Source organism: Muntiacus reevesi, chromosome 2 (assembly GCF_963930625.1).
Source record: "Muntiacus reevesi chromosome 2, mMunRee1.1, whole genome shotgun sequence".
In the NCBI taxonomy this organism is placed as follows: Eukaryota; Metazoa; Chordata; class Mammalia; order Artiodactyla; family Cervidae; genus Muntiacus; species Muntiacus reevesi.
The window spans coordinates 52,832,515-52,845,562 of record NC_089250.1 but is presented as its reverse complement, the minus strand read 5'-3'; the positions used below and the strand labels follow the sequence as shown (position 1 = coordinate 52,845,562).

The following is a 13,048-nucleotide window of genomic DNA, read 5'->3' as shown; positions in this document are numbered from 1 at the left end:
CAGCGCTGCACTTTTTCCTAGTCCAGGACCTGCTCAGGGCATTAGAGTCTCTATTCGGGGAATGGAGAGACCCTTCCTGCCCTCCTTCCTGAAGGGATGTCACTTCCCACTCATCACTCACTCCCACCATATCCCACACCAGGCCCCCATCCTGGACGCCTAGCCGGCCTCCCAACCCCTGTGGCCCTGCTCCAACATGGCTTCCAAGTGGGTCTCTTCTTTTCCATCTCTGGCATTTGTAACATCTTTCCAAGGCCAAGATCTGCTGAAGGTGAAAGGCCTGGAATGCTGGCTCTCCCACCTTCTGGTGGCCCCAAGTGTCCCTGGCTCTCTGCCTGTGTCTCACACAAGCTTCTCCCTGTGTTGTGTCTCTGAAACTTCCTCTTCTTATGAGGACACTGTCATTGGATTTAGGGCCACTCTAATCCAGGGTGACCTCGTCTTAGCTTCGTTGTATTTGCACAGACCCTATTTTCAAATAGGGCCATACTCACAGGTACCCAATGGACAGGAGTCTGGGAGTTCACTGTTCAGCCAAGACAGGGATCACAAATGATGTCAACTGAAACATTTGAGGTGCTCAACAGGGACTGAGCCATGGAAGGACTGGCCCCTGAAACTACAGGCCTCAGGTGGCGCAGCCACACCAGCCTGCTGACCAGGGAAGAGGCAGGCAGGATCTGAGAGCCACCACTGGACCTAACCCAGCCTGCCACCCAGCCAACTGGGAAATCTGGCAGTGGTCCTCACTGATATTGTGGGGTGGGGTAGCGTGAGGATCACCCAGAGCAGGGAGCAGAGGGTCCTCGGAGGCCCAATGTAGAGATTTTGTGGGCCCAGCATAGGGGCTGAGGCCCCCTAGACCAGCCCCGAGGGGAAACTTTTCTTCTGGCAAACCAGCAGACACAGGAAGAATGGAGTCACGGAGTCTGGAGCTGGGCTTCCTGTTCTGGTCAGGCTGTGAACGGAGTGGAAGAAACTGTCCCAGCTCCTGGTACAGGGAGGGGATGTGGGGACCTCAAGTGGTGGTGACCAGCTCAGGCTTTTGAGCAGACCGGGACCTCTGGGGAGAGGGTGGCCTGAGCCCAGGATCTGTGCTGCGACCAGCCAGCTCTCCCCACTGCCCAGAACACTCTGCTCCTGCCCTCCCCCACCTGACCCCTGGTCACCCTTCAGCTTCGGGGAGGAGCCACATCCATGCAGGCACATGACTCAGGGGTTTCCTGCCAGGAGGTCCATCAGAGAGAGCCCACTGTATACTGGGCCCTCCCCCCAGGCCCCTACTCCCTGCCATACCCAACTGGGATGGGATTGTCTAAATGTTTCTACAAATGATTTTAAAAGGTTTGATTTTCTATTTATTTCAAAGGCACATAAGTCCATGGTTAAAAACCTCACCTAGAACTTCCTCAGCAGTCCAGTGGTTAGGATTCAGTTCTTTCCACTGCTGTAGCCCTGGGTTTCGATCCCTGATGGCGGGGAACTAAGATACACCAAGACACATGACACTGCCAAAAACAAATACACCTATCTGTGTACTCAAAGGAACAAGGTGGGAGGCAGGCCTTCCTAGCCTCGCTGTCCCTGATGCACATGCACATGCACACACAGGGACACCAAGAAGGAGGTGCCTGCAGGCAGGATCACCGGGTCAAAGGGCATGCATATTGGCCACCTGCAAGGTGTTAGAACTGGCAAGTCACCCCCAGAAGAGGCCTGTGGATTCACCGGCAGGTAGACCTTCCCCCAGCTGGGAGTGGGGCCTTAAGGGTATAGGCCCTAAGTTCAGGTGACCCCCAGGCTGCAGCAAACAGCCCCACTGGGGTTGGACAGAACTCACCCAACAGCTGGCCTCCTGGGGCCTGCAAACAAAGACACCTGTTCACCCGAGGGGTGATGGAGGTGCCTGTGCTGGCATCGGCCACTCCCCAGTCCCCTTCTCACCTGAACTTGGGGCTCATGGCCTCCTTCCAGAAACCTCCTCCTCTGTACTTTCTCTGGGGCTACTGCATACCTCATAAACCTGCTCTTCCTGCTCCTGGCTCCAGAGGAAACTTGACGGGCTTCCTGTGATTTACAGAATATCTTTGAAACCGCCTATCTTCAAATGTCTCATTGGGTCACTAATTCCCTAAGTGTTAACTGAGCACGACTATGTGCCCTACATATGTGGGGCTCTGGGGATAGAAGCAGTCCTTCCTCCTTGCCGCCCCACCCCCTCGTGGGGGATACCTCACAGCCTGCAAAGTGCTGATTGGTTGACTATTCATTGAGGGGAAGGCTCAAGAACAGAGATGCTGCCCCATGACCCAGAGGAGAGAGAGGTGAAGGTGAACAGAGCACCTTGGACCAGAGCTGAGATGGAGCCAGGAGGGGTGACTGCCTGGGGTCTGTCCCTGAATGGACTCAGGACAGGCAGACATTCACCAGCCAGGACTGGGAGCCAGGGCACAGAACTGGCTGCCCACCCACTGGAAGAGGAGTTCCCACAGTCTGGGTCATGCCCCTGTCCACTGCTGAGTGCTGGGAAGACAGCTTGGCATAGGAGAGACACACAATCTAACAAGTAGAGAGCAAATGAGTGAGATAGAAGTGGTTCTGGCTTCCTGGAGCCACTAAGCCTCCCAGAAGCTAAAACTTGCCCAGGCCATGCAGCTAACCCGTGGCCAGCTGGAGGCAACGCTGGGCTCTTCCCTTGGGTGGTGTTTGAGCTCCACGTGGTCAAGGGCCTCAGCAGCAAACCATCATCTGTCCCCAGAGACAGTACCAGGTGGTGTGGGGCCCGGCTGTTTCTCAGGTATGATAGCAGGACTCACCGTATGCGGTGGTTGATATAACAGCAGGGAATATGTTGCTCTGCAGCATCCTCCCAACTCAGGAGGCATCAACCTGGGCAGTGAGGTGATGCAGGCAAGCTCCCAGTCCTGTGGGACTGCCATAGTGCTGGGCGAAACCTGGGCCCTTGTTTCAAAAGCCAGAAGAGCCTTCCCTTCCCTCCGCCATCTCTCTGTGACCCACAGTTTATTATTATCTGCTGTTTAATGTTGGGGGGGCTCACAGAGGGAACACAGACCCTGGTAGACACCTGGGGCCCATCCCTATTAATCAGTGTCCCCCTGTGTTCACTCCATCAGACCCCTCCCGAGGCAAGGGGAAGTGATGGTCCCTGGTGGGGGGACAGCCAAGAATTGGTCTTAGAGGAAGGGCTGTTGGGAGACCCCAAGTCCCTGCCATGTGCCCCTGTGTCCCAGTGGATGGCACTTTGTTGTTGTTGTTTAGTCGCTAAGTTGTGTCTGACTCTTCAGGACCCTATGGACTGCAGCACTCCAGGCTTCCCCATCCTTCACCATCTTCTAGAGTTTGCCCAAATTGATGTCCATTGAATTGGTGGTGTCATCCAACCATCTCATCCTCTGTTGCCCTCTTCTCTTTCTGCCTTTTATCTTTCCCAGCATTAGGGTTTCTCCAATGAACCAGCTCTTCGCATCAGGTGTCCAAAGGATTGGAGCTTCAGCATCAGTCCTTCCAAAGAGTATTCAGGGTTGATTTCATTTGACTAGTTTGATTTCCTTGCCTTCCACAGGACTCTCAAGAGTTTTCTCCAGCACCACAGCTCGAAAGCATCAATCAGATGGCACTTTGCAAAGCATACATTCAAAGACAGAAGTATTAAGACTGTCAAGATGGTGACCACAGAGCTTTAACCCCCAAGCGCCAGCTCATCTCAGTGTGGGTCAAATGCTTGAGGCCCCAGGACACCACAAGGACTCTCTACTAGAAGTCCATGGAGATCAGGGACCATGGGAGTAGTGTGGCCACAAAACGAGGGAAGGGGCAGCACCAGGAGAAGAAGCCAAGGGTCAGTGTGACAAGACCTAGCAAGACACATCAAGGGCTGCGGGTGGGCTGGGCGCCGGGGGAGGGCAGGCAGCTGGGGCAGGAATGAGGGGCCAGCCTGGGGGAAGGGACTGGCACCGGGAGAGGTCCTAGGGGCAGGGGAGGAGAATCGCGCTGGACAGACAGCCCTCCTGTGTGAGGACGGACACCCACAGCCTGCAGCAATTGTCCTGGGGCAGAGAAGACCCTCTGCACAGCTCTCCAGACGTCTCATCACCCCCTTCTGTCTAGCGGCACATCCTGCTAAAATTCTGGGGAGTCCCTCCCCGCCCTTCCTGTGTTTAAGGGTGGGCACCTCACCTGGTCCCATCGCCAGCCCAGTATAGCGGCTGGGCCCCTTGACGTGAGCTTCCTCTCTGGCGGCTGAGCTGTGAGCGCAGGAGCTGTCGGTGGTCACTCACTGGATGTTCCGGACTCCGCGTTCCCGCCTTTCCCTCCCCTGGGCGGTGCCTCAGTCCACGCCCTCCCCGCCCCTACCCCGCGCCGGGCCTCCCAGCTCAGGTTCAGGGGCACCCGGGCTTGGGGAAGGGGCAGGAACGAGTCAGGCTCAGCTGTGCTGGGTCCTCTTCAGAGACAAGCCGGTCGTCCTGCCCAGGCCTGGGGCCGCGCGCGCCCAGGAAACCGTCTGATTCCACAAGCCCAGGCGATGGGGACTGGGGCGCCTAGGCAGCCTGGAAGCTGTGGTCCAGACAGCCGCTCGCGGGCGGGGCACACCTCAGCCAGCGGGGAGGTGCGCGGGATTAGGCTGGCGGCCCTGGCGCTCGCTTTCCCCGAGCGCCCCCTGCTGATGGCTTGTGGCTCTGCCCGCGACTCTCGCCACAGGCCTGGAGTCACCGAGCCTGGCCCGGCAGCGGCTGCTGCGGTTGCACCAGCCCCAAGGCCCCGGAGCAGGGGTGCCTGGGCCAGAACCGTGCAGAAGCACACCCAACATCTGTGCCTTGCCCACCCGCTCTGTCTGCTTTCTGCGTTGACCCCCAAATAGAGCTCTTCCACCCCAGTCTTGGTTCAGGGTCTGCTCTGGGGGGCTCCACCCCAGCCTCAGGTGTTAGGTGGGTTAGTGCACAGCACACTTTGCTAAAGGCGAGTTTAAAAAGCCGTCCTCCACCCTCTCCCTCCCCCTCCTTCCGCCCTCCCCTCTCCCCCCACCCTGTCCTCCACAAGGAGTCCATGTGCAGGTGCAGGTGCAGGTGCAGGTGGGGCATGCCCCGCCATGTGGGGTCTGTCTACAGAGGCTCTGAGACTGAGTGTAGGTGGGGAAGGTAGGGGCCCCTGCCCAGGCCTCCAGCCCACACCTGCTCTGCCGTACTTGCCTGGTACCCTGTGGTCACTCGGAGTTCTGGCTCTGTGGCCACAGGTCAGCTGGTGCCTGGGACAGCCAGGTTCCCAGACCCTCGAGTCAGGAACTCATGCAGCTCTTTTCTCAGTCAGGAGAGAGGTGGGGCTGGGGTGCAGAGATGGGCCCCCACTCCCCTTTCCCAGAGGAGTCTGTGGTGCCCCTAGCCAGGTCAGCAGGCCAAGCATCCCAGCACTGTCTCCTGGAAACTGAGGAGCCTGGAGGGAGGCCCAAGGCCTGGACCTGACTGAGCTTGACAAGCACCCTCCCCTGCTTGGTGCTGACTCAGGTCTGGGTGTCGGAAGCCTCATTCCAGGGGAATAAGTCCAGTAGGTCTACCCACCACCCACATGGCCCTGGCCCCCGCCGTCCTGAAGGAAAGCCAGAGCACGTTCAAATAGCTGCATGGACTTTTTCCGTGCAAGTTTTCTCAGGTGGGCATGTGGCTCTCGGGGAGACAGGTGCTGTGATGATGCTGGTCTGGTTGCCACCATTCTTGCCTGGCCTTCCCAGGCCAGGCCCCATCAAGATGGGGGGACCCCTAAGCTGGGGATATTCCTCTTCAACCCCAGCTGGTTCTGAATCTTTTTTTGGTTTTGTTTTTGTTTTTGGTTCTGAATCTTTTGAGGAGAGTAGGGGTGTGGTCTGACTCCAGGAGCAAATTGTATGGGGTCTTGGATCATCTCTGGGCTCCTGTCTCTAAACAGGTTGGGGTGACCTACCCACTTTCTCCCTTCTGGCATCATCCTGCTTAGGGAGATTTCATTGTAAAGAAGTGAAATGCACCTCCCCCCCCCCCCCAAGTCTGTCGGGGAGCCATCCGAGGCATCGGCCAATACTCATTCATGTTTAAAAACTGAAATTCAAAAAGAAAAAAAGAAGTCAAAATCAAAACCACTCCAGTGAAAGTGCTAGTCACTCAGTCATGTCCAACTCTTTGTGACCCCCATGGACTGTAGCCTACCAGGCTCCTCTGTCCATGGGATTCTCCGGGCAAGAATACTGGAGTAGGTAGCCATTCTCTTCTCCAGGGATTTTTCCCAACCCAGGGATCGAACCTATGTCTTCTGCATTGCAGGCAGATTCTTTACCACCTGATCCACCAGGGAAGCTGCCCCCCATCAAAAAAAAAAAACAAAACTCAGTATGTGCCCATTAAAAAATAAAAGCTGGCATACAGCATTAAGTGAGGAAAAGGGGCAAACACACAGAGCATGTCTGAAAGAAAACAGCAAAACAGTAATAGCAGAACCCTCCCAGTGGAGGGGAGGCTGACAGCTTTTTTCTATTGCTTCTTTTGAAATAATTGTAAATTCCCAGAGAGTTGCAAAGAAACATGTGGGGCTCCAGGGAACTCCGGCCCAAGCAGCTGTCAGACAAGGTCCATTCTGGAAACCAGCCATGGTGGTGCCAGAGCTGGTTCAGATGGTGACTTCTATTTTCTTCATGCTTTCAGTATTTTTGAAATTTCTGGAACAAGGGTATGATTGTTATTTTTAGCTCCTGATTTCTTTCTATTTAATTGAATAAGTAAGACTTGAATAACTCCTTGTATTGAGAATTTCAACCATGGATGCAAACAAGCAAAGAGGCCAAGGCTGGTCCTCCTCTGAGATGCCCACGGCTCTGCTTGTGACCCTCTCAGCCCCTCGTCTGTGCAGCCCCACACTTGGATGTACTTGCAGAAATACTTGCTTCTTGGTGTGTGTACAGTATCAGGGGGGTTCCCTCAGCTCAGGTACTGCAGCCCCCCCTTCCTGGGGAGAGCCCACCATGGGGTGGGTGGGGCCTGGAGAATGCTTGTTTGGAATTTTCAGAAGTATGGGAGCTTGTTTTTCCTCTCCCAGCCCCCAAACTTCAGGATCCAAGGGAACAGACTGTAGACATGCCTCTGGGGGGTCGCTGCCCTTGCTGCCAGTCCATCTCAGAGGGTTCTCAGACTGGCCAGTCTCCACCTCCAGAGGGTTCAGAGCAAACCTGGAGACTGTGATTTCCCTGCTGAGATAGGAGTGGTTGGAGAGCCAGCACCTGGGAACCCTGGTCCTCCTCCCCATCCACCGAAGGGTGGGAGTGGGCAGGGCAGAGGGCTGTCCCAACGTGGGCACTCACTCCTGAGTTTTGCTGGAGTGACTAGAGGTAGCGATGTTTCCACACAGGCTGGGGAGCTGGAGTAGAGAGGGCGAAGACCAGGATCCCGAGGTATCTCGCTAGGAGGTCCCAGTTGGGGCCCATGTGTCCTGGGAGACTCAGCCCACCTTTTCCAGTTGCCTGCTCACTCCTCATCCCATGGTCCACTAACCAAGATGGGCAACCCAGGCCCAGGAGCCCGGGAGGGGTATAGGTGCCCGGCCACATGTTTCACTCGGGTTTCCTGCCAGAGCCAAGCCGCTGGGCAGCTGCCCGGAGCCAGGTGGCTCAGGCTGGGGAGAGGATTCCTAGGACTCCATGGGACCCTGGCCACATGGGGCTGAGCAGCTGGTGCAGCCAGGATGCCTATGGGGTTCCCTTGAAGGTGAGACTGCAGCTCCCCCTCCCAGGAATAGGATGCAGGCCTGGGCTCTGGGCTCCTTGGTCTGTTTTGGGTTTATGCAGCTCCATGCCGGGGACATGGTGGGGCTGCAGGCCTGAGTGAGAACACCCCTCCCTCCACCCTCTTTGTGATCCTCACTGTGCCTGGCCCACCCTGCCAGTCCGGAATTGGGGCCGGTGATCCCCTCCTCCCCCACCCTTATCAGGGTCCCACAGAGCCTGTTCCCCTTTGCCCTGCTCTAGGGAGCAGGGAGGAGGTTTGTGCTCTGGGGAGGGGTTAGTGGGGGGCAGGGCCCGCAACCTATCTGGTCTTCCTCTTTGTTCCTTCCACCCTGGAGCCTTTCTGTCCTTGGAACCCTGCTCTGCCCACCGGGGTTACAGTCCTTCTCATCTTCCCTCACTGGTGGGTTTGGGGACACTGGGGCCCTTGCCCTGGGCTCTGACCAGGATTGAGGGCAGCCCACCCAGAGAAGGGGGGCCCCCATGTGGCCAATGGCTTTTACTTGAGCCTGGAGCCACCCAGGGGCCCCCAGACCAGAACCTGGGGCTCCCTGGGCTAGCTGGGCACACAGCTAGCAGGGAGGGGGCAGGCAGGGGGGCCAGGCTCAGAGAGGGGTGGTTTGGTCACCCCTGATGACTGGAGGTACAGGGAGCTGGACTTGTGGGCCCTGGTGGCTGGGCCACAGTGCCTCGGGGATGCAGTTCAAATGGGAAGACTGACCTTACTGTGTGTGGCTCCCCCTCCGGATCCCTCGGCGGCTAAGGCTGAGGGAGGAGACAGAACCTTCAAGGCCCGAGGGCAGCAGCCACTGCATGGCCCGCTGAGGGTCTCCTGCCCAGCTGGACCAGGCACAGGGATGGCTTGGGCCCCTTTGAGCTCCAGGGTTCTGAGAACATCCAGGTAATCCACTCCAGAACCCAGGCCTAGCCCTTCACTAGGCGCCCCTGGGTCCGTGGCTGCCCCACATCCCTGTAGTGGGCGCTGCCCTCCCCTCCCCAGGCAGCACGGACTGTCACCTGGAACCTTCTGCTTTCAGAGGCCCCCTGGCTCCCAGCCCAGAAACCAGGAGCATAACCCGAGCATAACAGGGAGCATAAGCCACCCCTGCCCCTCCCCCACTAAGGTCCCAGAGCCAGTACCAACCCTCTGCCACCTTGGGAGGGGTCCCTGTGCTCTAGTCCCTCCCCTTGTGCCAAGAGACCCTGCCCTGCCCTGCAGAGCAGAGTGAGAACCACTGCCCCCGCCGTGGGGCCTTGTTGCTGAGGTCCCCGCCAGGGGCCCCGTGACACAGTCCTGCTGCAGCATGTGACACAGGCTGCCACGCTGGCCCCTTCCAGAAAGTGGTGGGCCCCAAAGGCCCCTGGTTGCTCCCCCACCCAGGGCATCTGGGGGGCAGGACTGTGGCTGCCCTACTGTTGGGAGTAAAGGCCACTGCTGTCCCCCAGCAAGACACAGGGGTCAGGAAGCTGGGGCGAGCTGGCTGGGCAGATTCCAGAACTGGCCGCCCAGGGCCATCACTCATCGGAACTCGTCGGAGCTGCTATCTTCGCTATGGGGCCTGAGGACAGGATCAAGTGCTGGTGCTATGGCCCAGAGCCAAGTCACTGGGCAGCTGGCGGCCGCCCCACTCGGGGGCAACATGGACCCCACTCTCTGTGCAACGCCCCCCGGGACCAGGGCACTGACAGTGCCCTGTCCTGGGGAGGCCGGGACCACACGGATGGGCAGATCCTGGGCCAGCTACGCCCCCTGGCAGAGGAGGAGGAGGAAAATGGCGCTGCCCTGGCCCCGAGGCCTGCCTTCCCCGGGATGGGCTCAGAGGAGCTGCGACTGGCCTCCTTCTATGACTGGCCGCTGAGCGCCGTGGTGCCGCCAGAGCTGCTGGCTGCTGCCGGCTTCTTCCACACCGGTGAGTCCCGGGGGTCCCCACGGCCCTTCTATGCCTGGTCCCTGCCCTGCAGTCTCTCTTGTGCTTCAGACCTGGGGAGATGCCAGAATAGCACAGAGCAGTTAGACATGTGCTGGGGAGGACAGTGTTGGTGTCAGAGGTGCCAGGAGGAGAAACGGCAGGTGTGGGGGTATCCACCAGCCCTGAGGTCCAGGGAGAGCTCTCAAAGGGCTGGTGGTGTGGGTTGCCTGTAGCAGCCCCCGATCTGTGGTCTCTGCTCCAAATTTGTTGATTGTAGGGGGTGAGGCAGGGGTGACTGCCACGGGGGTAGAGAGATGAGGTCTCTGTTCCCGTTTAGGGAGTTTTGAGCCCTTAAAACCAAGTCTGGACGCACATAATCCCCCTTCTTTACATCACTGGGAATCCATCCTAAGAGGGGGCATCTAAGGTGGGGCAGAGGTGCAGGGTGGGGGGCACCAGGGCTCCCCACACCTTCCCCCCACATCCCCTTCCCCAACACGCACCTGGATCCTGGTAAGTGCCCCAGCAAGGTATCCCCCCATCCCACCTTTGAGAAACGGGGTGCATGTGAATTCCAAGGAGAGTGCCAGGCGAAGTGATGGCCAAGGCCAGTGGGAGCCCCCAAGGCTCACAAATAACCCCAGAGAGCCCTGCCCTAGAAGGAAAGGCCACTTGGGAGCCCTGACCGCAGCCCGGCGGGGGAGAAACCCCTGGCCATACAAGGGACCTAGTGTGACCAAGACCAGTGTCTCTGCCCCACCTCAGGCCAGCAGGACAAGGTGAGGTGCTTCTTCTGCTACGGGGGTCTGCAGAGCTGGGAGCGAGGCGACGACCCCTGGACAGAGCACGCCAGATGGTTCCCCAGGTACCACCTCCCCCTCCCAGTCCCAGGGTGTCTCGGGGACTGGGGTGGGGGGACTATCCGGGGACAGCACTTCTATTTCTCCCTTAATGTTCAAGACTGTCTTCAAAGCAGCTTCCCAGCAAGTCCACCACCGGGGCGGGGGTGGGGGAAGCAGGGGTCCCTGGGCTCGACCTGGACAGTGCAGGGTCCTCTGACAGCCGAAGCCTACTGCCCGTGGGGCCTCTGAACCCGCTTTCCTCAGGTGTGAATTCCTGCTCCGGACAAAAGGAAGAGACTTTGTCTGCAGGGTCCAGGAGTCCTGTTGCTGCTCACCGGGCTCCTGGGTGAGTCCTTCCTGCCCTTAGGGCTTCGGGGGGTGGTGGTGAGGGGCCCGCCCCACCCCTGCTCCTCCTCCTGCTCAGGGCACTGGGGTTCTCTGACTCCTTCCAGGACCGGTCGGAGGAACCAGAAGATGCGGGTCCTGCCACCCCCTCAGGTGAGCTGGGATGCGCGGCGTATGCTAGCTCCCTTGGGCACCTCTGGCCCACACCATGGCCGGCTCACTGGGTGTGCCCCCTGCAGGACAGCAGGGCAAGTGAAGGCCGCTTGGCCGGACCTGAGGGTGTGCTGCTTGGGCTTGCTTCACCAGGGGCTTCACACAGGCACTGCGTGTGTGTCCAGCACTCCAGGGAGACCAAAACTGTCCCCTGCTACCCCTGAACTAGCTGCCATGGGCATAGCCAGTCCTGAGACTGGCAGAGGGGCATAGCGGGAAAGGTTGCCATCAGCCAACCGTGCCTGAGAGCTGATCGGTCGCTGCCTCCATCACACGGAGAGGCCGGCCCTCTGCCCTCTGTCGGTCCCCAGGGTCTGAGGGGCTCCAGGCTTGGGTCCGTACTGTGCTACATGAGCCTCAGTGCCCTGAGCCGTGAGGTGGGCCTGGTGCCAACCTCACTTGGGATCAAACAAGAGTCTGTGTGCCACCCTGGGAGCAGTACCTGGCTCTTAGTCAGCTTCAGTGATCAGGTTTACATCTTCCCCGTAACGTGGCACCTCTGACAAAGGCCCTGGGAACACAGCTCTGGACACAGAGGCAGCGGCCGTGATGGTGCCAGGGCCCCTTGTAATGACAACGTGGCCCTGGTGGCAGGCCACAGTGGCCGGCCGCTGCCTCTGCTGGGACCCCGAGGCCACAGCCCCTGCCTGCGCTTGGCCCAGCACCCCTCGTTCTGCCTTGCAGATGTGGGGGGTGGCCAGGAGTGGCCGGCGTGGAGCCAGTGCCCAGCAGTACAGGCCGTGCTTCGCATGGGCTTCAGGCCAGGCCAAGTGCAAGGGCTGCTGCAGCGCAAGTACCACCAGGTGATGCCTACCGGCATGTCCACGTCACAGCTGGTAGCCGACCTGCTCCAGGAAGAGGATGGGGGCCGGGTGGTGGGGGCCAGAGGTATGTTCCTGTCTCTGGGCATGGCCCACCTCTCCTTCCTTATTCCCTCTGGGCACAGATGCCCCTGCTGCCCCCGTGGTGCCAGGCACACAGCGTCCATCACCACTGCACAAGGGGCTGGATGGGCAGAGTTCTGGTGGAAAGTGAACTCTGGGACACTGGTGCGCTGCAGGCAGGGGAGCTGGGGCTAGACCCTGCCTGTGGCCTGTTGGCTGGGGGCCAGGCCTCAGGTCCCCTGGGAACCTCACGTCTGTTCTAACTGCCCACAGCTCCTGTCCCCCCAGGGCCTGAGCTGCTCACACCCAGAATAGAGGCTCAGGTGGAGAGTGCCCTGGAGTCAGGTGAGGGTGAGAGCCATCTGGGGTCGGGCGGGGCTGGCCCTCCTGCATTCCACGGTGGGGGTGGGCACTCCCCATTTGGCCTGCCTTGCCCCTCAGCCAGTACAGAGGGCAGAGGTCAAGGTGTTGGCACGGCGTCACAGGTCCCCCCGGGGGAGAACCAGGAGGAGCGGAGGATGCAGAGGAGCAGCTGCGGCGCCTTCGGGAGGAGCGGACATGCAGGGTGTGCCTGGACCGCACCGTGGGCGTTGTCTTTGTGCCCTGCGGTCACCTGGCCTGTGCGGAGTGCGCGCCCAGCCTGCAGCAGTGCCCCATCTGCAGGGCCCCTGTCCGCAGCTGCGTGCGCACCTTCCTGTCCTAGGCCAGGTGAGCGTGCAGCTCCTGTGGTCCTGACTTGGGGTCGCCTGCGGGAATGGGGGTGGCAGGAGGCAGCACCTCCATCCCCACTCCCTGACCCCGGCAGACAATGCAGGTCAACCCCATGCCTTCCCCTGATGCTCAGAGACTTGCTCTGAGTCCTTCTCAACACACCACCCCGGGGAGCCATGACCACTTTGCTTGGGCACCTGTCTGCTTTGGTTTTCCTAATGGTTGAGGGGATAAAGCCTCTTGTCCAGCTGGGCATACAGGGTGGCAGCCAGGCCAAGGGGAGGACCGCCTTGGAGGCACGTGGAGAAAAGCAGGATGCCCTTGTCAGGAGGAAGGGCTGGGGTCTTCCTGAGCAAAGACCCTGACAGGGATCTCAAGCTGGGA

At 59.4% G+C, this 13,048-nt stretch overlaps 1 protein-coding gene across 1 annotated transcript; it reads left to right on the top strand.

The window, feature by feature from the left end:
* Positions 1 to 9,311: 9,311 nt before the first annotated feature.
* On the top strand, positions 9,312 to 12,656 carry BIRC7 (baculoviral IAP repeat containing 7). The gene is made up of 6 exons (XM_065919676.1): positions 9,312 to 9,669; positions 10,435 to 10,534; positions 10,776 to 10,857; positions 10,964 to 11,009; positions 12,227 to 12,298; positions 12,463 to 12,656. Exons 1-6 carry the CDS (start codon positions 9,312 to 9,314, stop codon positions 12,654 to 12,656), a joined length of 852 nt encoding a protein of 283 aa, XP_065775748.1.
* The last annotated feature ends 392 nt before the right edge of the window (positions 12,657 to 13,048 follow it).

What these genes read in the sequence shown, in the direction of transcription:
- BIRC7 (XM_065919676.1), top strand. Translation starts at nt 9,312, where the DNA reads ATGGGGCCTGAGGACAGGATCAAGTGCTGGTGCTATGGCCCAGAGCCA. An exon ending in GGGTCCTGCCACCCCCTCAG is followed by an intron (nt 11,010 to 12,226) that starts GTGAGCTGGGAT and finishes AACTGCCCACAG; the next exon opens with CTCCTGTCCCCCCAGGGCCT. An exon ending in GGAGAGTGCCCTGGAGTCAG is followed by an intron (nt 12,299 to 12,462) that starts GTGAGGGTGAGA and finishes GAGAACCAGGAG; the next exon opens with GAGCGGAGGATGCAGAGGAG.